Here is a 27961-nt window from a genome sequence, read left to right as displayed (position 1 = left end):
CACCTCACAGGTGTCATAAAAACTCTGAGGTCAGCGCTATTACTATCACCTCCATTTTACAGATGAGAATGCTGACAGCCATCCACGTTGAGTAGCTCACTCTAGGTCATACAGTTACTAAGTGGTAGTGTCAGGATTCGAACCTAGGCAGCTTGTGTTTTAGATTTAACAATGCTGATTAAAAAAAAAAAAAAGGCCTCAGTGTGCTCGTCAGTTTTTTTGGCCTTGTATGAGATCAGGTAGGGAGAAGGCGCTTTAGCACACAGGCACGCATGCCCACGCCGTCTCAGAAGTGCATCCACTCTTATCAAGCATCTCTCTTACAAAAGACCAAAAACTAAACCCAGCTCCATCAAGTCTATTCCGACTCCTAGCAACCCTATAGGACAGGGTAGAGCTGCCCCATAGAGTTTCCAAGGAGCACCTGGTGGATTTGAACTGCCAACCCTTATGGTTAGCAGCCGTAGCACTTAACCACTATGCCACCAGTGTTTCCTCTCTCTTACTGATGCCTGAAATTAACGTCTCCTTGGCTTATTTCCTTCAGTTTCTAGACCTGTACACTAGGGGTCTTCCTCCACAGCACCAGGTAAAATTATGATTACCTGGTTAGGAATCTAGTTAGGGACGATATAGAAGTGTTATCTTAGAGAATTACTTTTACTCCAAAATTTATTACCCCAAAACTACATTGCTCCAAACTTCTTTGATCTGCAGCTGTCCTCACTTCTTGCATCAAAGGTCCTCCATCCCTTCCCATCCCCTCAACCTGATTCTACACCTTGCGGCATCACCCAGAGAAAACCTGTGAACACTTTGGTTCAATCCAAGTTTTTACCAAGCACATACTTTTGTAAGTGCAGAGTTAGACGATCTCAACTCCATGCTTATGTGAACCTGCTGAAGATCATGCAAATAGAATTCCAGTATTTTATTTACACAACCTATTCTTTCCTCCTGGCATGCTTTACCCAAACCAAAGATACCCTATTCTTCTTGTAAGACTGAGTTCACCTCTTCCAGGAAGCCCTCCCTGATGGCACCACTACAGGTGCTCCCACAGAACCAGAGAACCCCCCGAGGCCATTGAACTTACCCAGAACAGAAGCTTTCTTAGCAGTTGTCACATTCATTGCAATTTCTTTCAACTTATCAGACTCTCACCTGAAGCTGCAAGGCTCCATGAGGGTAGGGACCCTGCCCTATTCAATTCTGTATCCACTGCTTTTTGAATTAAGAGATGAATTAATAGTTCAACAATTTGTCATGGAAATTAAAGATCAATGCTTTGAAAGTTATTAAAAAATTATTTTTGTCTTTTTTTTTTTTTTTAGTAAGTGGAGCCCTGGTGGCACAAAGGTTAAGAACTCAGCTGCTAACCAAAAGGTTGGCAGTTTGAATTCACCAGCCACTCCTTGGAAATCCTATGGAACAGTTCCACTCTGTCCTATAGGGTTGCTATGAGTAGGAATCAACTCGATGGCAATGGGTTTGTTTGTCTTTTTTTTCTTAATTTCCATACATATTAAAGTTTAGGTAGAGGTGCCTTAGATGCAATTTATAATGCTTCTAACTTAAAAAAAAAAGATGCTGTAGAGTCAGTTCTGACTCATGGCAACAGTATGTGTGTCCGAGTAGAACTGTGTGCGCCATAAGGTTTTCAAGGCTATGATCTTTCAGAAGTAAGTTGTCAAGCCTTTCTTCCAAGGCATTTCTGGACAGACTCAAACCTCCAACTTTTTGGATAGCTGTCAAGTATGTTAACCGTTTGCACCACCATGGACTCAATGTTTCTAACAGGACATTATAAATAATATTTCTAAAGAGATAATCAATCTATGGTCCTTTATCATTAAGAATATACTTAGATATTTTCTTAACAGTTTGGTATAAAAAGCCTATAAATAATCTCTCTATATGAGATCAAATTGACCACAGCAAATCAAAAGATTAGTTAGGAAACTTAGGGGGCAGTGAGTTTGTGGTAATGGAGGAGGAACAACTCAGAAGAGGAAGATGAGAATGGCTGCATAACTTGAAAAAGTATAATCAATGACACTGAACTGTACACATAGAGATTGTCGCACTGGTGTCTGTTCTGCTGTGTATATTCTCAACAACAACAACAACAAAAATAAAATGTATTATTTAAAAAAAAAAAAAAAAGCCCGTGAACAATCTCAGTAGATCAGAAGGCTGGCAGGAATGGAGCAGCTACTGTCCTTTAGGTAACAGTATCTCTTTACCAAAGTGATTATTAGAGAAAAATATCCAAGGAATGTAATAGACTAGAAAGAAAAATCTTTGAACTTTTACTTTGTGGGGGCAGGGAGGGAGGGAAAAAAATCAGGTATTCAATCTCATCCAGGCGGAGTTGGCAATAATGTCACTTCACAGAAGAAGTGGATGAAATGTCGGCAGTAACGAGTGCAGAATCTGTCCATGTGAACGGTAACACACCTTGAAGACTCAGGAAGCAATGTCATTGCGTTACAGGGTGCTAGGAATTATGTCCAGGGGAGGCAGGTTCTGAGAGTGGTCAGCGTTGCAGGAGAATTTTAGGATCATTTTCTTTGAGAAGATTTCAAGACAAATTGCCTAAAACCATCTGCATGGACAGGGGCCCTGGGAAAATCAATCCCACTCAAAGAACAAGACGTGAGTGAGATAACTGCAGCTCAGCTATAGTCTAATGGATCGTTTTAAAACAAAATGTTGGAACATTAAAAATACACAGTGATATAGCCACATGTCAGGTACTTAAGCTGGTTCTGTTTATGCAGCCAACACTCGTCACATGCCCCCAAACTATTTTCCCAGGGAGAAATTGTGATGGATTTGACCTGATCTGTCCAAACTCTTCTTCAGTCCTTCATGAACGCAGGCTGAGAATATCCAAGAGTAAGGGGAAAGTATGCAGTCATGAAGGTCCCCAGATGGCACAAATGATTGTGCCCATCTACTGACTGAAGGAACCCTGGTGGCACTGTGGTTAAGAGCTCAGCTGCTAACCAAATGTCGGCAGTTCAAATCCACTAGCTGCTTCTTGGAAACCGTATGGGGAAGTTCTACTCAGTCTTATAGGGTTGCTATGAGTTGGAATTGACTTGGCAGCAATGGGTTTGGTTTTTTAGTAATCTAAAAGTTGGTGGTTCAAACACACCCAGTGGCACCATGGAAGAAAAGCCTGGCAATCAACTCCCATAAAGATTACAGCCAAGAAAACTCCACAGAGCAGTTCTACTCTGTAACACATGGGGTCACCGTGAGTCAGAACTGACTCAGTGGTGACCTCCTAGTCTGATAGAAACTGGAGGAACCCATGAGACTATGGACTCTGGACACCCTGCTAACTCAGAACTGACACCACTCCTGAAGTTCACCTTTCAGACAAAGATTAGACAGGCCTAGAAAACAAACAATAATAAAAACGTGAGGAAAGTGCTTCTTAGTTCAACCAAGTATAGGAGACCGAATGGGCAACACCTGCCCAAAAGCAAAGTCGAGAAGACAGGAAGGGACAGGAAACTTGGACGAATGGACACAGGCAACTTGGGATGGAAAAGGGGAGGGTAACGACACATTGTGGGGACTGCAACCAATGTCACAAAAAATTTGTGCATAAATTTTTGAATAAGAAACTAATATATGCAGTAAACTTTCACCTAGAGCACAATAAGAATTTTAAAACATGTATTAAAAATTATACTTTACTATTGCATTGGTATAAAGATAAGTATCAGCCCCAGAGTTGATTACAACTCATAGAGACCCTATTGGACAGAGTAGAACTGCCCCATAGAGTTTCCAAGGAGCAGCTGGTGGATTTGAATCGCCATCCTTTTGGTTAGCAGCCCAGCTCTTAACCACTGCGCCACCAGGGCTCCAAAGATAAGTGTATTAATATTATATATTAAAATATTTTCTTCAACCTAAAAAAAAATTGACTCAATGGCAGCAGGTGGTATAGCCATGACTGGGAAGAAAGGCCTGGTGATCTGCTTTGGAAAATTGGTCAATGAAAGCCCCACGGATTACAACAATCCAGTCCCTAAATGATCTAGTAGATGTTGCAGGACTGGGCAGTGCTTGGCTCTGCGGTGCATGGGGTCACCATGAGCTGGGGCTGACTCCACAACAGCTGACAGCAACGTGTAATCATGAAACAGTGAAAAGCCGCCTGGTGTAACCCAGGGCCAAACTTGGGAACACTCTCCTCCAGGAAGTGGTCTGTGAGGTGGGGGTGGGGAGAGCCCCTTCCTCACACCACAAGGCCTAGGCCCCAGCCGGGCTTTGATCTGCTCTCAGGAGAGACGAATCACTCCTTTGATCTCAAAGAAGAGCGAAAGCCATGAAAGCCACATTTGAGGAGGGAAATGAAGTTCCTCAAACACAGAACGGGCGAGTCCACAGGCCTCTGGGCAGGCACAGGGTGGGCAATAGCAGCCTGCCGTTGCCATAGTAGCAACAGGTAACAACACCACCACTTGTCCCTTACCTTGGTTGTCAGTGAGATGGGCTCATTTTTATTTGCTATTCATTAGGAACAAGAAGGAACGGTGTATCCTTTTTGAACTTTTAAAAAGTGCAATATTTTCTTTCTCCTGAAGACTTAAAGCTCCAATATGTCTCTAAAACATATGTATCTAAAATTGTGGGCAAACTTCTTTTGAAAGGGGTCAGATGGCAAATTTTAGTCTTCACAGACCATACATGTTAATACATGTCCATTAACACTGGCTTCTGTCACCACTACATAACTCTGCCGTCATAGCAAGAAGGCAGCCATAGACAATGTGTACACGAATGGGCATGTTTATGTTCCAATAAAACTTTATTTACATTAACAGGCAGTGGGCCAGATTTGATCTGCAGGCTGCAGTTTGCCAAACCCTGATCTAAAACCCTGTCCAAAAAGTGACAGCACACTCTAACATAAAGCATTTTTATTTTATACACAGTGGGCAAAGACAGACTAAATCAAAATGACAATAGTATTTGAGGAGAAATACTTGAAACTGAGAATTAGCCACAGCGATGGTGGTAGTAGCAAGGGAAGAAAAAGAATGTATTTATTTATTCTTTAGCAGACATTTACCTAGTGCTTACTAAATGCCAAGTTCTAGTCCAAATACTATAAATTACACCACCACCACAGCCACCAAATCAAAAAAACCAAACCTATTGCCATCAAGTCAATTCTGATTCATAGTACCACCAAAAAACCAAACAAACCCATTGCCGTCCAGTCGATTCCGACCCATAGCGACCCTCTAGGACAAAGTAGAACTCCCCCGTACGGTTTCCAAGGAGTACCTGGTGGATGTGAACTGCTGAACTTTTCGTTATACCACAGTTGCCCTCAAAAAACGATTCCAACTCATAGCGACTCCATGTGTGTCAGAGAAGGACTGTGTCTCATTAGGTTTTCAATGGCTGATTTTTCAGAAGTAGATCACCCACCAGGCCTTTCTTCCAACATGCCCCTGGGTGGACTCAAACCTCTAACCTTTTGGTTAATAGCTAGGCATGTTACTTGTTTGCACCACTCAAGGACTCTTCATAAAAATATTAGGTCATTTAATTATCAAAACAACCCTATCTGCTAGGGAAAATTATTGACCTCATTTGACAGATTAGGAAAGTGAGGCATGACGCGGCTAAGTAACGTGCTCAAGGTCACAAAGCTGGTAAACAAGAAGACAAGAATGAGAAATTAGGAGAGACTCACAGAAATATCATCAGAAGCCAGGATTAAAATTCTCCTCCCACCACTTTCTAGCTGAACACATGGTTACGTACACCTTTCTACGTACCAGTTTTTACCTGGTAAATTGTGACTGTAATGCTGTCCTCCCTCCTGGCTGCTCAGAGTTCCTGTCTGTCTCAGATGTGATTACGCACTTGAAAGTGCTTTACCACTCTGTTCACTCTTATAAAATGTCAGTTATTACATTTATCTACAAATACATATTGAATACTGATGATGAAGCACTGGGATCCAAAGGTACACATCAACTGATTTGTTATTTTTTTCAAATATGAAAACCAGCAACCAACACAGAAAACAAAGGATTTCTATTAGAGATAAATGCCGTTAATGATCATTGTGACTATCTCCAACCAGGCACCTTGAATGGGTTCCAACTCATGGCCACCGCATATGTTTCTGAGTAGAACTATGCTCCACAGGGTTTTCAATGGCTGATTTTTTAGAAGTAGATCACCAGGCCTTTCTTCCAAGGTGTCTCTGGGTGGACTTGAACCTCTGATATTTCTGTTAGCAGCCTAGTGCGTGAACTACACCACCTGGGGACTCCACTACTGTCTCAGCCCTCTAAATTCAGAAAAACATAAAACCTGCCTCCACTGCCCTGGGCTCAATAATGATTTTTTGCATATATGAATTAATTTGATACCGTTGTGGATTGAATTGTGTCCCCCAAAAATGTGTGTCAACTTGGCTAGGCCATGTTTCCCAGAACTGTGTGATTGTCCACCATTTACTCATCTGATGTGATTTTCCTATGTGTTGTAAATCCTACCTCTACGATGCTAGTGAGGCAGGATTAGAGGCAGTTATGTTAATAAGGCAGGACTTAGTCTGCAAGATTAGATTGTGTCTTAAGCCAGTCTCTTTTGAGATATAAAATAGAGAAGGGAGTACAGAAATGCACAAACCTCATACCACCGAGAAACAAGAGCCAGGAGAATAGTGTGTCCTCGGACCCATGGTCCCTGCACTGAGAAGCTTCTAGACCAGGGGAAGATTGATGACAAGGACCTTCCTCCAGAGTCGACAGAGAGAAAAACCCTTTCCCTGGAGCTGGCACTTTGAATTTGGACTTCTAGCTGCCTAGGCTGTGAGAGAATAAATTTCTGTTTGTTAAAGCCATCCACTTGTGGTATTTCTGTTACAGCAGCTCTAGCTAACTAAGATGGAGCACAGTCCTATCTGCAACACATGGGGTCCCATGAGTGGGAATTGACTTGACAGCAATGGGTAATAAAGTAGCTCAAGGGGAAGAAAAAGGTGTTGGGGAGTAAGTGGAGTTATTGTTTTAATAAATCTTGTATAAGTGTGTTTTCAAATACTTAAAATGCTACTTGGAATTGAGCTGCCAATATACTAGAAATTTTTGGTAAGTAAATCTTATCTCCTTGATCATAAAAATTGTACTGATTGATCATTTTTTAAGTCAGTCAATACTCATTTTCTTTCATGTCGATATTCATATTGGCTATATTGTCATCTTAGTCCAGTTTCTAGCCACTCTTATCTGCCAGAACAGAAATGATTATTATAAATGGAATACCAATTCTGGAAGATGTCATTAAGAGTTATAAACACAAAAGATTTTATACTGAATAAATTAGGATACTTTCAATTGCCAATAGCAGAAAACTCAAACTGGCTTAAATAAGAAAATGTATTGGCTCTCACAAGGGCAAGTGACAAGACAAAGCAGACTTCAGGGCTGGCTTAATCCAGCAGCTCCAGTTCAGTTTCTCTGGGTTTCTCTTGGCTCTCTGCCCACCTTCCTGTAGCAGCTCCGTCCTCAGACTGCTATCAAGATGGTTGCAGACATCACCTACAGAAGATACTATAGTCTTTCTTTCTCTAGCTTTCTGAAACATGACGACTTTTTTCCAGAATACCCCTTCATCTTTCATGTCATTAGGCTAAAATGTGAACCAGTCCCTGGGATCGGAGGAATGCCATGTGCTAATTGTCTTAGGTTCAACTTTCTGAAGAAATCACTAGCAAGTGAGAGTATTACACTTGCCTTGGATAAAGCATAGGCCACCTTTGAGCTGGACTTAATCCTCTAAACCTCACAGTTGCTAAACAACAGAGGAAGGGTAAAATGGATCAGGGAAAAGAATTTGTCAGCAGCCTGTGAGCCCCCTTCCTATGTCTGGGATAAAATCTGGGTTTGTTTCACCAGATTATAAATCCTGGTGGAAGGCAGACTCTACTTCCCACTGTTGAAAATGAAAACGCCAGGTTTATGATCCTCCAGACTCTTCTGCAGCTAGGGTATGGGCAAGTGACTTAGGCTTGGTGAACTGGACCTCACCACCCCCAAATATTGAATCAGGAGCAAGTGACCCAAGGAAGCAGGGGTTAAGCGTTTAGCTGCTAACCAAAAGGCTGGAAGTTCAAATCCATCAGCCGCTCCTCGGAAACCCTATAGGGTCGCTATAAGTTGGAACCAACTTGACGGCACCTAAAAACAACAACAATTTGATCGTGGAATTTCTAGGAGCAAAACAACGGAAAGCTCTTCTAAACAAGGTATAAACTGAGCCACTGTTTATTGGGATACCAAAAAACCCAAACCCAGTACCGTCGAGTCGATTCTGACTCATAGCGACCCTATAGGACAGAGTAGAACTGCCCCATAGAGTTTCCAAGAAGCGCCTGGCGGATTCAAACTGCTGACCCTTTGGTTAGCAGCAGTAGCACTTAACCACTACGCCACCAGGGTTTCCGTTTATTGGGATATAGATTCCCCAATTCCCAGACTCACACCAGTTCACAACTTGTAGAACCGACTGAATGAAGGAGAGGTCAGGTACTTTTAATGAAGAACATTATAATAAGGTTACAAATATACGTTATAAGTCTTCACCCTGATTGTCCCCCAGAACTGCTACCACATTTAACCAGGGTGTCGTGGATTGAATTGTGTCCCCCAAATATATGTATATCAATCTGGCTAGGCTGTGATTCCCAATATTGTGTGATTGTCCACCATTTTACCATCTGCTGTGATTTTCCTATGTGTTATAAATTCTGCCTCTATGATGTTAATGAGGTGGGATTAGCAGCAGTTATGTTAATGAGGTAGCGCTCAATCTGCAAGATTGGCTTGTGTCTTGAGCCAATCTCTTTTGAGATATATAAGAGAGAAGCCAGCAGAGAGACATGGAGACCTCAACCCACTGAGAAGAAGCACCTGGAGCATACCGTGTCCTTCGGACCCAGGGTCCCTGCACTGAGGAAGCTCCTAGATCTGGGAAGATGGATGACAAGAACCTTCCTCCAGAGCCGGCAGAAAGAGAAAGGCTTCCCCTGATGCCTGGCACCCTGAATTTGGACTTCTAGCCTACCAGGCTGTGAGAAAATAAATCGCTGTTTGTTGAAGGCATCCACTTGTGGTATTCCTGTTACAGCAGCACCAGATAACTAAGACACAGGGTAAGTGTCTACTAACCCAAAAACCAAACCTGTTGCCATGGAGCTGATCCCGACTCCTAGCGACCCTATAAGACAGAGTAGAACTGCCCTGTTGGGTTTCCAAGGAATGGCTGGTGGGTGGGAACTGCCAACATTTTGGTTAACAGCCGAGCTCTAACCGGGGCTCCACGTGTGTGCTAGGGAAACGGAAATACCTAGATCTTTGGAAGATTATTGTCGAGTGCGACATGCCTGAATCGTGAGCAACAGCATTTGCTGACTTCCTACCTTCGTGTTGTTTAATAACCTTTTGTTTTGCTTCCAAATCTACACTTCTCTTTTGCCTCTTGCTGCCGCTGCTGCTGTCACTAGTACTGGTCTTGCAGCATTTGGGAGCCATGATACATTTCATGGTAATATTTTCAAAAGGAAATTAAACAGAGAGATAACGCTACACACTCAAGAGACACGCAATACACAAGATTAGATACCGCTGCCTACGGATCTAAGCAAACGCTGTTATACCGTAAACTTTTTATTTGTAAGTAGGGAAAGTTCACATTAAAATAGCAATGGAAAGCACAGTAGAGTATATACATAAGCCAGTAACATAGGCACTTATTATGACTATCAAGGCATATGTATTACAGGTTATGTATGTAGTGTATCACTATAAGCCTGGCAGCGCAAATATTTTGTATACAAGAGACATGAGATACACGTGTTGCGTGCAGGAAGCTGCTGCTTTCACTACGTCCATTTATGTTGGCCATGTCCTGTTCTTCAATTGGGATTTCTGAACTCTATTATAACCTTATGAGACCACAGACATATTTGCAGTCAGAAGTTGCCCGAGTGTTCTTTATGCAGTACAAGACTGTATTAATGATATTCAGTATATTGAACAAGCATGAATCATGCCACAAGCAAAACTTTAGCTCCGTGTGTCTCCCATCACTCCTTGAAGGTGTCTTCCATGCAGGTAGTCTTTTCACGATGCTGGATAAAACTCTAGCAGGTCCCAGCTTTTCTACTCACTCCTGGGGAATCGGCAGTCGTGAGTCGCATTAGGTCACAAATAGTCTCAGTGCAGTAGTCAGGAATGTCAGAACCCCAAACGTGACAGCATTAAACTTCTGCACTCCCCAGCTTTGGGCTTTGTGCCTGGGAGCCTGCAGTGGGCAAGAGGGCTGTGATCCTCTTACCCCTCTGCTCTCTCTACTCCCATCCTCCCCAACTTGCTAGCGGCTGGTGCAGTCCCATCAGGGTGAGGCAGGGGTGAGAGGCTGAGGAGATGTAGGGTCTAGGTCATCTGTGGCTTGGCTGGTGGCTTCATGCTGAGTCTCAGGGATGGCAGACGGTGAGAGGTGGCTCTCTCCAGATGCTTTAGTGGGCTCTTTAGAGTTCTTTGCTGGATCATTTTCTCCCACAACTCCTTGAACCACAAAGGATGCACATATTCTAGATGGTCTCTGGCAGTTTCTTCTCTCATTCTTGAGCATGCAGTGTTCAACTCCAGCCTATTTCTGCAGAGGTCTCTAGACGGCCTAGTTGCTGTTGTTGTTAGGTGCTGTTGAGTCAGTTACAGCTCATAGCGGCCCTACGCACAAAGGAAACACTGCCTAGTCCTGCACCATCCTCACAATCGTTGCTATGCTTGAGCCCATTGTTGCAGCCACTGTGTCAATCCATCTCATTGAGAGTCTTCCTCTTTTTCACTAACCCTCTACTCTACCAAGCACGATGTCCTTCTTTAGGGACTGGTCCCTCCTGATAACGTGTCCAAAGTACGTGAGATGAAGTCTTGCCATCCTTGCTTATAAGGAGCATTCTGACTGTACTTCTTCCGAGACAGATTTGTTCATTCAACTGGTAGTCCATGGTATATTCAATATTCTTCGCCAACATCATCATTCAAAAGCATCAGTTCCTCTTTGGTTTTCCTTATTCATTGTCCAGCTTTCCCATGCATACGAGGCGATTGAAGATACCGTGGCTTGGGTCAGGAGCACCTTAGTCCTCAAGGTGACCGCTTTGTTTTTCAACACTTTAAAGAGGTCTTTTGTGGCAGATTTGCCCAATGCAACGCGTCTTTTGATTTCTTGACTGCTGCTTCCATGGATCTAGCCTCCTAAACTTTGAAAAATAAAGTCCTGTTTGTTAAAGCCACCCACTTGTGGTACTTCTATCACAGCAGCACTAGGTAACTGAGATAATGACCACCCTGAGTGGCCCTCGGGAAGCCCTCGTTATCACTTTCCCTAACACCCTAGATCCTGACATCACAGCCACAAAAGCAGACATTCAGCCTGTCTCTCACGCTCTGGATTTCCCAGGAGAAGTCAGACCCCAGCCCGTGGTCTGCCTTAGCTGCTTTCGCTGTGGTTTAGGCACGAGTTCTACAGGGAACACATTGCAAAACTCTCCCCGCGAGCCCCAAGTCTTCCTCATGGGGCATGGGGTCAGAATGTTGTTGTCAGTTGTTGTCAAGTCACCGCCAGCTCATGTCGGCCCCTTCTGTGCGGAGCAGAACTGCCCCACCGGGTATTCAAGACTGTGACCTCTCAGAAGCAGACCGCCAGGCCTTATTTCTGAGACACCTCTGAGTGGATTTGAACTGCCGATCTTTTGGTTGATATAGAAGTCAGCAAACTTTTTCTGAAAAAGGTCAGATGGTAAATATTTTATCCTTTGTGGCACAGTGGTTAAGAGCTCGGCTGCTAACCAAAAGGTCGCCAGTCCAAGCACACCAGCCACTCCTTGGAAGCCCTATGGGGCAGTTCTACTTTGTCCTGTAGGGTCGCTATGAGTCAGAATTGACTCTAGGGCAATGGGTTTGGTTGGTTTTTGGTTTGGGGCCAAATGAACTGTTTCAAATACTTGATTCTGCCGTTGTCTCTTGAAAGCAGCCATAGCACAGACAACACATAAACAAATGAGCATGGTTTCGCCCCAATAAAATTTTATTTACAAAAACAGGTGTTGACCTTATTTGGCCTTCAGGCCTAGTGTGCTAATCCCTGGGTTAACTACTTGCCATCGAGTCAACTCTGACTCATGGTGACCCCACGTGGGTCAGAGTAGAACTGTGCTTCATAGGGTTTTCAGTAACTGAGTTTTTGGAAATAGATTGCCAGGCCTTTCTTTAAAGGCGCCTCTGGGTGGACTGGAATCTCCAACCTTTCTGTTAGCAGGTGAACATTTTAACTGTTTTTACCACCCAGGGATAGGAGGTAGTATTCCTCTACCCCTCCCTTCAGCCTCAAAACGGAGGAGAGATAGAGGCCTGGCACAGGCAACCGCTTTCTCCAGACACGTCTCTTCACCCATATCCTCACCCCAAATCCTCGCTCTTTGTGCTCTGAATGTGAAGAAGGTCTAAGACTTGCGGAATGCTTTCTTGGACATTTCCTTTGAAAATCTTTATGCGTGGGTTTGCCTTACAATCACTTTGGTTACCGATATCCAATTGGCATCTTGATAAAAAATGAGACGGGAAGAGTTTCAAATGTGTTGAGCTTGCAGTGTCTGTGGGCACTCAGGAGGGATGTCCAGTCGCAAACTGAGACCTGCACTTCTGCTCAGGGCCAGGTGCTGAGCCTTGGAAGTCACAAGAACGAACTGGACATTTCTGAAAGAGGCAGAGACATGGCTCTCCATTCTACAGTGCTCTGCTCTGCTTTCTTGAGTACAGAAAGTGGCCCAACTCTAACGTTGCTTGTTGAGTCAGGTCTGAGTTTCCACCAGCCATTGTGACTGATGCCACCACAGGTTGTAAAGTTGCCTAGAACCAGTTTCCTTTAAACTGAATGACCCTGACAGCTTTGCCCTTGTGGGTTCTTGTGTCTGTTTTCTATGGATTTTTTTGTCTCACCCCTCACACTCAGCCGCCAGCAGTCACCTCTTGTGGCCCCCAGTTTGATGCTCTCTGACAGTCTCCCTCCTTATTTTGCTACTTTCAATGTCTTTGGATCTAAAAAAACCCAAAAATTCAAGGTGTTGGAATTGTTAGATAATTCTACGAGAAGTGAGGGCCGGTGGCTGTCGGCTGGGTGACGTGTGATCGTAATGCGTGGACAACAGGCCATCCATGTGGCTCCTCACATGTGGCTCATGTTGCTCTTATTGAATGGCTTAAATTTTGCTTGAATGCAGGTGCTCAGTCATGGTGCTGACAGTTCATGCTGCCAGAAAAATGCTTTATTTGGGGTGGAGTTCAGAGTTGCTTTTTAATCTTCTATTTATGGATGTAGTCACATACATACAAAATTTTACATAAATGCATAAATGTGATCTACATATTTCTACCCCAAACCAAAATCCAAACCCATTGCCGTCGAGTCGATTCCAACTCATCGCGACTCTATAGGACGGGGTAGAACTGCCCCATAGGGTTTCCAAGGAGTGGCTGGTGAATTTGAACTGCTGACCTTTTGGTTAGCAGCTAAATGCTTAACACCTGCACCACCAGGGGACCTTTTTTTCTCCCATTTTTGCTTGCCTCCCTTCCTGCTTTCACCCACTGCAATGTACCACATGATCACCAAAGGAAAAAAAAAACCTGTTGCCATCGAATCAATTCCAACTCCTAGTGACCCCACAGGATAGAGTAGACTTGCCCTATAGGGTTCCCAAGGCTGTCATCTATACAGAAGCAGACTGCCACATCTTTCTCCCACAGGGCCGCTGGTGGGTTCAAACCATCAACCTTTTGGTTGGCAGCTGATTGCTTTAACCACTGTGACACCAGGGCTCCTTCACGTGTTCACAACTGCGTATAAACCCTTCCACAGTTTCTGCATGCTTATATAGTCACGCACACACACACAGGGTGTCCCTGTATGGCAGTCAGTCTTTATTGCCTACTCAACAGCAACACCTTAGCTCCCTCCCCCTCCCTTATTCCTTGCTAATAGAATTAGATTCCTTCATATGGTAGGGCAAGGACCCCTTGATCTGAAGGAAAGTCACCCGTATCCTATCCCTAAAGGGTGAATTCTGATTTCTCTTAAACAGAAAATCCTTTTTGTCCCTCACTGGTTTAAGTCTGAGCATATGCCTCAGCTCTGGCCAATAAGAGGTAAGGAGAACCATGTGGAGAAATTTCTAGAAAGCTTGCTTTTTTTGTATAAGGAAAAGATTCAGCAAGGGCCACCCTATTGGGTGATTCATGCCTTGAAACAGATGTGATGACTGGAGCTGTGGCAATCATCTTACAACCAGGAAGTGACAAGGAAAAGTAAAAAAGCCAACGCTAAGAAAAGCCAAGCAGAAAAAAAGACAGAAGGAGCCTCAGTCCTCCAGGTAATATTTTGATGGAAAAAAAAAAAACCACCATGAACCCAGCCAGGACCAGTCTGTGACTACCCAACCTTTGAAGTAGTGATTCTCAACCTTGACTTCACATTGGAATCGCCCTGGAAGTTTTAAATATTGCTGATCCTGAATCCCTTAGATTCTGATTTAATGGGCCTGAAGGTGTCATGTTTTTAATTTTATATGCAGCAAAGTTTGAGAACAACTGTGTACAGTGTTGAGCTGTGTCTCCAAAAAAGATTTGCTCACGTCCTAATACCTGTGAATATGCCCTTATTTGGAAATACGATCTTTGCAGATGTCAGCAAGTTAAAATGAGGTCATGCTGGATTGGGGGGGCCCCAATATAATGACTGGTGTCTTTATAAAGAGTGAAATTTAGACACAGGCAAACAGGGGAGAATGCCATGTGAAGATGGAGGTGGAGATTGGAGTCACATGTCTCTAAGCCAAGGAAAGCCCAGGATTGCTAGAAGCCACCAAAAGCTAGGAGAGAGGCCTGGAACTGATCATTCCCTAGAATCCCAGAGGGAACACAGCCCTCCCGACATCTTGAATTTGGACTTCTAGGTCCAGAACTGTGAGAGAATAAATTTCTGTTGTTTTAAGACACCCAGTTTGTAGTAATTTGGTACAGCAGCCATAGGAAGCTAATACCACTGCCTCAAGGCAATCCTTACACCTCGAAATGGCATGAACAGAAAGATGAGTGCGGAAGTTGTGTATTCACGGTAGGAGTATCCTTCCTAATAGGTCCACGGAGGAAGGACAGCAGAGCAGGGAGAACTTCCTGGTACATGAGCGGAGCAGGTAGAATCTCCCAAGGAGCAGAACTAGGGGTTTCCAGGTAAACTAAACACAAGAATTACACCATGCTAGTGCAGGGAGCCATCACTATCCCTGTCCAGCAGATTTGATATGTTTTCTGGACCAGTGATTCCTGGGTATTTCCCTCTTTCCCCTTCCCAAATAAGAGTTTTAAATGCACTTATTCAGTTCCTTTTCCATTGGTTTATGTTGGGAGTATTGGGATGAACAATTTATCTTTTAGCTACATGGCATCAGACAGTGAGGAAGCACATCTGTCTTGATGGAAAGGTTGTGCATCAGGGAGAGATCCAGGGCTTCAATCTGGACACATCTGGATGAGGCTTTGGGCTGGGTTCCTGTGTGCAAAAAGCAGTTTGCTTACTTTGGACTCTGGCTCACTTACTTTGGACACATCATCAGCAAAGACTAATTGCTGGAAAAGGACATTATGGTTGCTAAAGTTGAGGGTCAGCAAAAACAAGGGAAACCCTCAATGACATGGATTGACACCATAGCCACAAAAACGGACTCACACATACCAAGGATCATGAAGATGGCACAGGGATAGGCAACATTTTGTTCTGTTATACATAAAGTCTCTGTGAGTCAGAGCTGACTCAACAGCAACTAACAACAACAACTTGGTAGGAGCAGTGAGTGCAATAGAGCAACGTTTCAAGAAGGGAGAAGTAAAAGCTTCATATAATGCACGTGATCCAGTAAAGAGAGAAAACTGATGATGTAATAGACAAGGGGAGACACTGAGTAGGCAAGAAAGGCTGGGAGCTGGTGTACAAGGAGAGGAATAAACCCTTAGAAAAGACAGAAAACTGATGATGTAATAGACAAGGGGAAGACATTGAGAAACCAAGAAAGGCTGGGATCTTGTGTACAAGTAGGGGATAAACCCTTAGAAATGAGCACATACAGTCCACTTAGAGACACAGGAGTCAAAATGGAGTCTCTACATACAGAGGCTGGTAAGCCTAGGGGTGTGGTGTGGGAGTCTGAGGAAGTTCTACTGTCAGTGTTTCCACACTCTCAGTGAAGTGAAAGTCATCATTTGAAAGTGAGAACTGGGAGCATGTTAGAAGTTAGAGGAGAGAGAAAAAGGCATAAAATTGTTCTCTAGGAGAGAGGAAGACTGACTGAGGATGGCTGGATTTCGTGATTGGCCCACTTGAGACTCATGGTCATGAACTTCAAGTGGGCATGAGAACTCTCAATCAAAATCCAAACCCACTGCCGTTGAGTCAATTCCGACTCATGGCGACCCTATGGGACAGAGTAGAACTGCCCCGTCAATCGAAATACTCAACAGAATTCATTTTTCTCTAAAATTGCCAAGCTAAAGTTGTCTGCTATGCCAGGAATGACAACTTGAAGAGGAATGGTGTTGCATTCATCATTAAAAAGAACATTTCAAGATCTATCCTGAAATATAATGCTGTCAGCAATAAAAAAAAAATACCCATGCACCTACAAGGAAGAACAGGTAATACGACTATTATTCAAATTTATGCACAAACCGATAAGGCCAAAGATGAAGAAATTGAAGATTTTTACCAACTTCTGCAGCCTGAAATTGATTGAACATGCAATCAGGATGAATTGATAATTACTGGTGATTGGAATGTGAAAGTTGGTAACAAAGAAGAAGGATTGATAGTTGGAAAACGTGGCCTCAGTATTAGAAACGATGTCGGAGATCACATGATAGAATTTTGCAAGACCAGCAACTTCATTGTAAATATCTTTTTTCAACAACATAAACAGTGGCTATACACATGGACCTCACCAGACGGAATACACAGGAATCAAGTCAACTACATCTGTGGAAAGAGACAATGGAAAACCTCAATATCATCAGTAAGAACAAGGCCAGGCCCTAACTGCACAATAGACTATCAATTGCTTACATGCAAGTTCAAGTCGAAACTGAAGAAAATTAGAAAAAGTCCACAAGAGCAAAAGTACAACCTTGAGTATACCCCCCTGAATTTAGAGACGATCTCAAGAATAGATTTGATGTGTTGAACATCAATAATCAAAGACAAGTTGTGGAATGACATCAAGGACATCATACATGAAGAAAGCAAGAGATCAATAAAGAAAAGACCAAAATGTATGTTAGAAGAGACTCTGAAACTTGCTCTTGAATGTTGAGCAGCTAAAGCAGAAGGAAAAAATGAAGTAAAAGAGCTGAACAGAAGATTTCAAAGGACAGCTAGAGAAGACAAACCCAAAACCCAGTGCCGTCGAGTCGATTCCGACTCATAGTGACCCTATAGGACAGAGTAGAACTGCCCCATAGAGTTTCCAAGGAGCGCCTGGCAGATTCGAACTGCCGACCCTCTGGTTAGCAGCCGTAGCACTTAACCACTATGCCACCAGGGTTTCCTGAGAAGACAAAGTAAAGTATTATAATGGCATGAGCAAAGAGCTGGAGATAGAAAACCAAAAGGGAAGAACACGCTTGGCATTTCTCAAGCTGAAAGAACTGAAGAAAAAATTCAAGTCTCGAGTTGCAATACTGAAGGATTCTACGAGGAAAATACTGAACGATGCAGGAAGCATCAAAAGAAGATGGAAGGAATATACGGAGTCACTGTACCAAAAAGAACTGATTTATGTTCAACCATTTCAGGAAGTAGCATATGATCAGGAACTGATGGTACTGAAGGAAGAAGTTCAAGCTGCCCTGAAGGCATTGCTGAAAAACAAGACTTCAGGAATTGATGGAATGCCAACTGGGATGTTTCAACAAATGGATGCAGCGCTGGAAGTGCTCACTTGTCTATGTCAAGAAATTCGGAAGATGGCTACCTGGCCAACCAACTGGAAGAGATCCGTATTTATGCCTATTCCAAAGAAAGGTGATTCAACAGGATGTGGAAATTATCAAACAATATCATTAATATCACACACAAGTAAAATTTTGCTGAAGATCATTCAAAAGCAGCTGCAGCAGCACATCAACAGGGAACTGCCAGAAATTTAAGCCAAATTCAGAAGAGGATGTGGAACCAGGGATATCATTGCTGATGTCAGATGGTCCTGGCTGAAAGCAGAGAATACCAGAAAGAAGTTTACCTGTGTTTTATTAGCTATGCAAAGGCATTTGACTGTGTGGATCATAACAAATTATGCATAACATTGCGAAGAATGGGAATTCCAGAACACTTACTTGTGCTATCAAGTAACCTGTACATAGACCAAGAGGCAGTCAGTTGTTCAGGAAAGGTGTACATCAGGGTTGTAGCCTTTAAACATACTTATTCAATCTGTAGGCTTAGCAAATAATCCAAGAAGCTGGACTATATGAAGTACACAGCATCAGGATTGGAGGAGGACTCACTAACAACCTGCACTACGCAGATGACACAACCTTGCTTGCTGAATGTGAAGAGAATTTGAAGCGCTTACTGATGAAGATTAAAGACCAGAGCTTTCAGTTTGGATTACAACCCAACATAAAAAAAAAAAACAAAAATCCTCACAACTGGACCAATAAGAGCGTTACAATAAATGGAGAAAAGACTGAAGTTGTCAAGAATTTCATTTTACTTGAATCCACAGTAAATGCCTGTGGAAGCCGCAGTCAAGAAATCAAATGACAAATTGTTTTGGGCAAATCTGATGCAAAAGACCTCTTTAAAGTGTTAAAAAGCAAAGATGTCACCTTGAAGAACAAGGTGCACTTGACTCAAGCCATGGTGTATTCAGTTGCCTAATATGCACGTGAAAGCTGAAGAAGTGTTGACACCTTTGAATTATGGTGTTGGTGAAGAATATCGAATATACCATGGACTGTCAAAACAACAAACAAATTTGTCTTGGAAGAACTACAGCTAGAATGCTCCTTAGATGAAAGTCTCACATACTTTGGACATGTTATCAGGAGGGATCAGTCCCTGGAGAAGGACATCATGCTTGGTAATGTAGAGGGTTAGCAAAAAAGAGGAAGACCCTCAACGAGATGAACTGACAGTGGCTGCAATAAGGGGCTCAAGCATAACAACAATCGTGAGGATAACGCAAGACCTGGCAGTGTTTCATTTCATTGTACACAGGGTCGCTATGAGTCAGAACCAACTGGAGGCCACTTAACAACAACAACATGATGTTAATGAGGCAGTTATGTTAACGAGGCAAGACTCAATCTACATGATTAGGTTGTATCCTGAGTCAATCTTTTTGAGATATGAAAGAGAGAATCCAGCAGAGAGAAGGGGAACATCCTACCACCAAGAAAGCAGAGCATGTCCTTTGGACCTGGGGTCCCTGCACTGAGAAGCTCCTAGACCAGGAGAAGACTGATAACAAGGACCTTTCTCCAGAACGGACAGAGAGAGAAAGCCTTCCCCTGGATCTGGCACCCTGAATTCAGACTTCTAGCCTCCTAGGCTGTGACAGAATAAATTCCTCTTTGTTAAAGCTATCCACTCATTGTATTTCTGTTACAGCAGCACTAGATAACTAAGGAGCCCTCGTGGTGCAATGGTTAGGAACTCGCCAGCTATTCCTTGGAAACCTTATGGGGCAGCTCTGCTCTGTCCCATATGGTCGCCATGAGTCAGAATCAGCTTGATGGCAACGGGTCTGGTTTTTTCTTTTAATATATATGACAAAGACACAAAATATGTACACGACATGTTGAGGTCTCAGCAAACACTGCTGAGAACAATTAAAGGCCTAAATAAATGAAAAAATATATCATATTCACAGGTTAGAAGACTCAGTACAGCTCTGAATTTTCCCCAAATTGATCTAAACATTCAATGCAAACCCAGTCAAAATTCCAGCAGGCTTTTGTTTTCACTTATTTTTTTTTAAATCAACAAGTTGATTTTAAAGTTTAAAAAGGAATGAAAAGATCCTGGAATAGTGAAAATTTTTAAAAAGAACTATGTTGGAGGACTTACACGAACTGATTTCAAGACTTAGTTGAATTGCTTGAGAAATTAAGACTGATATTTATATGTAAGACAGATACGTGGGTGAATGGAACAGAACAGAGTGCAGAAACAGATCAGCACATACGTGGTCAATCAATTTTCAACAAAGGGGTCAAAGTACTTCAGTGGGGAAATAATGGTTTTCTTCAACCAAGAGTACTGGAACAACTGGATATACCTATGGGGCGGGGGGCGGAGGGGAATTGGGCTCAACACTTACCTCACACCATACACATAAACTGAAAAACGTATCGGAGACCCAACATAAACACTAAATTATATTCAAGAAGAAAATATAGGAGAAAAGTTCTGTGCCCTGGGGATAAGCAAAAATTCTTAGATATGATAGAAAAACACAAACCATTAAAAAAAGTGATAAATTATACTCAACAAAAGTAATAATGTCTGCTTTTCAAAAGAAAATGTAAGGGCATGCCACAGACTGGGAAGAAATATTCACAAGAGAGAAATCTGACAGAGGACTTGTGACCGACCAGAACATATAAAGAACACTCACAATTCCACAATAAGAAGACGAATGACCCAATTTGTAAAAATAGTGAAGAGATTTGAACAGACACTTTACAAAAGAATGTATACAGATGGCCAATAAACCCATGAAAAACACTCAACATCATTTACCATCGGGGCCAGATGCTGGACTCTGGAGGGATAGTTCCACGAGGAAGGAACTAGTCTGTTTTGCTTACCATGGTATCCTAAGTACCTAGCGTAGTACCTGTAGATGTTAATATTTGTGAATGAATGAATGAACGGGCAAATGTGAGATTGCAGTAGCCCAGTCTTGGAAGGTTATGTATCACTTCAGGTGAGACTTGATTTTAAGACTTCCAATGTTGGAAAAAGAGTCTTGGACCCCTATTGGAAACGGCCAAGAAAAAACTTGTTTTTCTCTTTTAATGACTCATATGCTCAATGGTATTATCATAGCTAAAATTATTAATCCAGAACATTTCAGGTTTGCTACACACTTACCTGTATTTCTTTTTTTAAGGCGCTTACTCTTTGATGGTAAAAGTCATACATGCCTTCTGTAGGGAGTCTGAAAAATGCCGAAAAATTAAGAAAATGAGAATTCCCTAAAATCCCATCACTCCAACTATCATTGGGCTCTTGAGATTCCGGTTTTTCTCATAGTCTGTACCTCTATTTTGGCACCAACACCATAAAGCACATGAAGACAGAGGTTGACAGGAGCCAAGTGGGATCCCTTGAGGGTTGAGGGGGCATAGTGTAAAATTTTCTAGAATTTTCCAGTGGGCAGTTGGAATTACAGCTCTAAACCAGGAGAAAGTTCAGATCCCTAAATGGGGACAAAGGGGGATCACAGGGGTCTCAAGTGAAGCCTCAGAAAGGGGATGAGCCTCACAGGAGGAAGAAAGAGGAGAAAAAGAAAGTACACCAAGGGGATCCAAAGTCTCATGTAATTTACACGTGCTCCAGAAAGTCTTTGGGATAAAGCATTAGAAAAGAAGAAACACATTTTCTGTTGAAATCTGTAAATGTTTTCTTGGGCTGTCAAGGAGTGGGACGTTTCTCTCTGTACTCTCTACACCTCTGGACTTTAGCCAGCATCCATTTCAAGGGCAACAGTTCACATGAGAACAGTAGAGAATTAACCCGAATATTGCTTCCTGAATGCGATCCTTTCTCACCTCTGAGTACTGATTTCATCTACTCTTTTTAAATAACACAACGAGTTTGTCTGAAATGGCTTTTCAGAACACTCCATTTTCACACCCACATTATTAACAAATGAATCTTTCAATCTACGCACTTTGAGAAAAAGCAAGACTGCAAGTGGATAAAACCTATTGCTGATTTTTATCAGTTGCATCTATTTATGGTTCTCTTATTTTTTAGCTATAGCTATCTTTTTTAAAATAATTTATTTTTGTTGTTGAGAATATGCACAGAACATACACCAATTCAACAATTCCTACATGTACAATTCATTGACATTGATAATATTCTTCAAGTTGTACAACTTCTCTCACCCTCATTTTCTGAGTTGTTCCTTCCCTGTTAACATATACTCACTGCCCCCTAAGTTTTCCTATCTAATCTTTTGAGTTGCTGTTTTCAGTTTGATCCCGTGTAGACAGATCTTAGAAGAGCACAATGCTCAAAGCATTTTTTTTTATTTTTATTGTGCTTTAAGTGAAAGTTTACAAATCAAGTCACTCTCATACAAAAATTTATATACATCTTGCTATATACTCCTAGTTGCTCTCCCCCTAATGCGACAGCACACTTCTTTCCTCCACTCTCTCTTTTCGTGTCCATTCGGCCAGCTTCTGACCTCCTCAAGGCAGACATTCTTTACTGTTGTTGTTAGGGGGCATCAAGTTGGTTACAGCTCATAGTGACCTTAGTTAAGCTAAAACATTGTTCGATTTTAAGAAGACTTCAGGGATATAGTTTGGTTTAAGGTTTAACGATTATCTCCGGGAAATAGTTTCAGGGACTCAGCCAGCTTTCCTAGATCCAGAAAGTCTGGATTCCATGAAGATTTGAAGTTCTGTTCTACACTTTCCCCCTTTTGATCGGAATTCTTCTATAGGCTTTTTGATCAAAATCTTCACTGCCAGCCATTTTTTTTTTTAATATGACATGTTCCTACTGCTTTAAGGTCTGCTCACAAAGGACAGCCCTCACATTTTTGTCATTTGCCAAAAATTACCTATTGGAACATTTGACTCATCTGCCTGCAGAGAGAGATGGAACTCCAGCAGTTGCTGTACAAATAGCTGCCAGATGAGCCAGGGCAGACAGACAGTGCCTTCTTCAGAAAGGAAAATGCTAGAAAGTGCTGCCGAAGCACCCAAAGTCCAGCTGATAACAAATTCTCCCCAAACAACTTGTTTAAAAGACCTTCCACATGCTGTCAACACAAAACCAAACAATCCTATCCACGAAAGAATCTCCTAAATCTAAGTCATCTGCCTCAACACAAGGATCTTAGAAGCTAAATCTTCTTCCTGTGCATTCGAATCTCCACAATAGGTAAACAGAAAACGCCCCTTTGGACTGTCATTCTCTCATTCAACAACCATTATAGAATCCTGTAGCTATAAAACATTGACCTCCAAAATCAACTCACCAAAACTGAATTCACCTCCCCCTCAAACCTCCCTTTTCCCACCCCAGCTCGACTTCATCCTTTCTTCGTCATTGTCAGTTGCCATTGAGTCAGTGTTAACTCATGGTGACCCTGTGTGCAGAGCAGAACTGCTTCATAAGGCCTACAAGGTCGTGGCCTTTTGGAAGCAGAATGCCAGGCCTTTCTTGTAAGGCTCCTCTTGGTGGCCTCGAACCACCAACCTTTCACCTAGTAGTAGAGTGCTTAGCCATGCCTGCCAGGCATTCCTCATCCTTCCTTAGCCAAATTCACTTCTCTGACATAGAGGAGGAAAGATTACTTGTATGAATTAGGGAGTGGGGGCAGGGAGGTTCCTATTAGGCTTCGTGGGTCCATTTTTAAGTTCTACCAATGTTCACAGAAAGAACTAGAGGGTGGTGGCAACACTGGAGTAAATCAGACCTTTTTTCAGACAACAGCAAGACAAGGTAAGAAGGGCTATATAGCAGTGAATGACACTTAAGGTTGTGTGTCAGCTCAGCTGGGCCATGAATCTTAGTGGTTTAGCAGTTATGTAATGATGTAGTCATCCTCCACTTTGTGAGCTGATGTAATCATCCCCCATTTTGCGATTTAATGTGAACAATCAGTTGAAAGGGGAATTTTCTTGTGGGTGTGGCCTGCAAGCTTGCTTGCTCTGGATCTTGAGCTAGCAGCCTGTTGTATTGCCTGCTGATCTTTGCATTTGTTGGCCTCCACAGTCATGAGCCAGTGGCCTGCCACCTGACCTGCTAATCTTGGGATTTGTCAGCTCCTGCAGCTATATGTCAGGAGAAGCCTCCAGTCTGATGCCTGACCCATGGACTTGAGACTTGCCAGCCTCTACAACCACATGAGCCATTTCCTTGAGATAAATCTCTCTCTATATATACATGTGTGTAAACATATGCTTCATGGTTTTGCTTCTCTAAAGAACCCAGCCTAAGACCCAGGGTCATAGAAGCATAAGGCAGGAAATGTTGAGTCTGGCAGGGAGGGGAGTGTGGAAACTTTTTAGCACAGTGCCTGGCTCAAAGTCTGTGCTAAATAAATGACTGGTGAACGAGGGTTGCGATGTTTGAACATCACCTTGATGATAAACAGGTCTGTGTATGTCGAAGAGCAGGGAGGAAAAAGGCCTGGCCGTGTCAATTCCTAGATGTGTGCATGGCAAGGCAGGACTTGAGGTGTGCCCTGGCAGGGAAAGGGGGCTATCTGGACTGAACTGTGTCCTCCCCCGAAATGTGTGTTGAATCCTAACCCCTATACCTGTGGATTTAATCCATTTGAGAATTGTTTTGTTAATGAAGACACATCAGCATAGGTTGTATCCTAATCACTTCTGGGATATAAAAAGAGCAGATGAGACAGAGGCCAGCACAGAAGGGGGAAGACAGATGCCAGGTGAAGCTCACCAAGAAGCCAAGGAACACAGGGGGCTACAGAAGCTGAAAAAGACAAGGATCTTCCCCTACAGCCAACAGAGACAATCTTCCCCATAGCCAGTGTCCCGAATTCTGACTGCTAGCCTGAAGTGTGAAAAAATACTTGTTCTTTAAAGGCATCCACTTGTGATATTTCTGTTACAGCAGCACTGGCAAATTTGGATAGGGGCCTAGGATGAAACGGGGCTGGAAACATGGAGTGGGGATCTTGGACAGAATGTGGTAGACAAAGGGTATCCAGAAAAGCCAAAGAGTAGGACGATCGAGATGTGCTAAAATCTTCATTTTCTAATGCACTCTTGCATCTTGTGCATGACAATTTATAGAAGCAAAACTGGTTTGGAAACCACGGTGGTAGTTCAGGGAACTGATAAAAGGGTAGTGATATGAAATAGATGCTAGGTGGACAGGAAAGTTTGGGGTCTATTTTGTGTGTTCCTTCAGTCAACAGTTAAGTGTCTGTTTCCCTCATAAAAGAAACAAGCAAATGCTCTTGCTTCATCCTGTAGCTTCTTCGTGGTACCCTCATGACTTGCCTTCATAGCCAAGTTTCTATAAAACTTCCCCGCCCCCTTCTGTCTCACCACTCCTGTCAATATTCCAAGATCCTAGATGCTGAAACCCTCTGCCACTTTCCAATACTTATCTTGCTGGGCACCTACCTTCTGCACTGGACAGTCTGACCAATTCCCAGGTATTTTCTCTGTCTCCTCTTACTCCGTCTTACCTCTTACGACATACCTGCCCTTCCAGGTTTTCACTTTGCCAGTCTTTTTCTCCCTTGTTTATTTCACTCAGCCATCTCTCCTGACTCCACACTTGTTTACCCAACTGCCTCCTAGACATGCTCAGTTATGTGTCCCGGGGGCAGTTCAAACGCCACAAGTCCCAGGCGGAAATCACGCGGCTGTGTGGCCTTGGGTATGTTGGTTTATTGAATTGGATCTCCGTTTCTCAACAATAAAACAGGGCATTACGGATGCAGAAGTGTGTTGTGGAGATTAAATGAAATAAAAGAGTAACATGTCACACAGACCCTGGAACGTGGTAAGCCATCTATGAGTGTTGGTCATAATTCTGCTTTTCCTCAAACTCACTCCTTCCTCCCCATATGTTCCCTAAACTGACTAGAACACCCAAAGTCTATGGCATCCATCAAGCAGGGGCCCTCCATCCCTCCTCTCATGCTTTACCTTACCGTACAGTCCTTGTGTCCCAGCCATGTCCACTCCACTTATTAAATACCTGACTTTGCCTCTCTTTCTCTACTGTCACCACCTCAAGCTTTATCGTCCCCTGGGACTAGGGCCACTCTCTCCCTGACCTGGCTCTTGCTTCTTCTCTGCTCTCCTCTCTAAGTGGCTTGCGACCCTATTCACAAACAGCACAATGCATGAAACCACCCCCCTTACAATTTCAGTGGCTCTTAACTGCCTTGGGGACAAAATCCAAACTCCTTGGAAGGGCACACCAGGCTCACAGGACCTGGCCTTGGTCACGTCCACCTCACTCCCTAAGGTCCAGCTGGTCCTCCCTCAGCAGGTGATTCCCAGCCAGCACTGGGGCATCCTCTCCAGCTACTTCTCCACCTTCCAGGTGTACCTGGGGGGCATTTCCTCTGGGAAGCCCTCCTGGACTTCCTGTCTGACGCTCATCTTCCTTCTCTGTACTCCAGAGCCTCCGCCCTAAATCTTACCAAACTGGTAGTTGTCTGCTCACTTACCAGTCCTTTCCCACTAAATTGAGTTGCCTGCAGATGGAAAAATGACCTTTTATTTCCGTAGCCCCAGCACCTGGCAGACAGTAGGCACCCGAGTTAAATAAATCGGGGCAAAGTGGTTCCGCCAAAAGGAAACAAATGGTTTGGAGATTCAGCGTCAAGCTTTGGCAAATCCACCCCTCCCGTGGCACAAGTCGATCCCTTTCCTGCAGAGAGGTTCCTTCAGGCCCACGTGGACATCGACTGCCTCCACGTCCTTCTGGGGGTCTCGGACCGCGCAGAATTAAACACAGGGCTGCATGGACAGACAGGCTTTTTCCAGCAGTGTTCAGGCGCCTGCAAATGCACGCCCAGCGGGCTGAGATGAAAGCCTGCGCCCTCGGTTCCAAAACCAATAATCCACATCAAACCCTTTGCAGTACAGTAGATTCAGACTCACAGCGACCCTATAGGACTGAGTAGAAATGCCCCATAGGGTTTCCAAAGAGCAGCTGGTGGCTTCGAGCCGCCGACCTTCTGGTTAGCAGCCAGCTCTTAACCACTGCGCCACCAGGGCTCCCGGCCACGGCGAGCTCCTCCGCGCCCGCCTGTCCGCCCGCCCGGGCGCAGGGCCTGCTTCGGCTCAGTGGCACCCAGAAACGCACCCGACAGCGCCGCGTCGGACGGGGCAGTGCATGTGCGCGGCCCGCCTCCCAGACCGGCTTCCCGCGGTCCGCAGCGCTCCCCGTCCGGCCGGTCCTCGGTGCCAGCCCGACCCGGGCCAGCAGCCCCCGCCGGCGGGAAAGCGCCCGGCGCCCGGCTGTCACGTGCCGGCCACCAGGCGCGCGGCGGCGGGGGCGGGGCCACGCAGCGGGGCGGGGCCCGCGCCGGAAGCGCTGGGAGGCCCGAGCCGTCCCAGGGTGCCCCGCGCGGCGTGGACTCGGGCCGCTGCCGCCATCCCGCTGGCGAGAGGGAGAGAGAGGCCCGCCCGCTCGCCGGCCGGGCCCGTGTGAGCCAGTGCGTGAGGGCGCGGGGAGCCGTGTCAGCGAGGCGCACAGCGCAGCCGCCACCACCGAACGGACATGTTGGAGCTCAGCGCCGTCGCCGCCGCTGCTTTTTCTTCAGCTTCCGAACGGGACTGAGAGGGGCCCGCCGCCGCCCGCCGCCTCTGCCTCGGCCGCCCGCCCCGCCGCCGCGACCGCAGCCTCTTCCTGCCCCGGCGTCGCCGCTCGCCGCCACCCCCAGGCCCGGCCGGTCCCCCGTCCCCGCTCCGCCGCGGCGCGAGGTCTATGTGACCGGCGGGCCCGGAGCAGCCGCCGCCGCAGCGCGAACATGGACGCCGTCAACGCCTTCAACCAGGAGGTGAGGGGTGCTCGGGTCAGGGGGCGCCGGGCCTCGGCGGGCGCC

General features: G+C 44.4%; 1 protein-coding gene and 1 long non-coding RNA gene across 5 annotated transcripts in view; one reads left to right on the top strand and one right to left on the bottom strand.

Moving 5' to 3' along the window:
- Positions 1 to 6985: 6985 nt before the first annotated feature.
- Positions 6986 to 27297, bottom strand: LOC135228308 (uncharacterized). Its single transcript, XR_010318723.1, has 3 exons — positions 26579 to 27297; positions 21265 to 21331; positions 6986 to 15666 (listed from the first exon to the last, which is right to left on the bottom strand). It is a non-coding gene; the product is annotated as an uncharacterized LOC135228308 (long non-coding RNA).
- Positions 27298 to 27510: 213 nt separating this feature from the next.
- Positions 27511 to 27961, top strand: part of SCAF4 (SR-related CTD associated factor 4) — a 59489-nt gene continuing 59038 nt past the window's right edge. For 3 of the 4 annotated variants that reach the window (XM_064273180.1, XM_064273182.1, XM_064273179.1), the window contains exon 1: positions 27511 to 27916. In XM_064273180.1, coding sequence (XP_064129250.1) covers positions 27887 to 27916 — 30 coding nt within the window. In that variant the 5' untranslated portion in view covers positions 27511 to 27886. The remainder of the gene's footprint in view (positions 27917 to 27961) is intronic. The other variant, XM_064273181.1, reaches the window with a different exon arrangement.

Source organism: Loxodonta africana, chromosome 20, assembly GCF_030014295.1.
Source record: "Loxodonta africana isolate mLoxAfr1 chromosome 20, mLoxAfr1.hap2, whole genome shotgun sequence".
Classification (NCBI taxonomy): domain Eukaryota; kingdom Metazoa; phylum Chordata; class Mammalia; order Proboscidea; family Elephantidae; genus Loxodonta; species Loxodonta africana.
The sequence above is the reverse complement of the archived record's forward strand: the minus strand, read 5'-3'. Positions and strand labels throughout refer to the sequence as shown.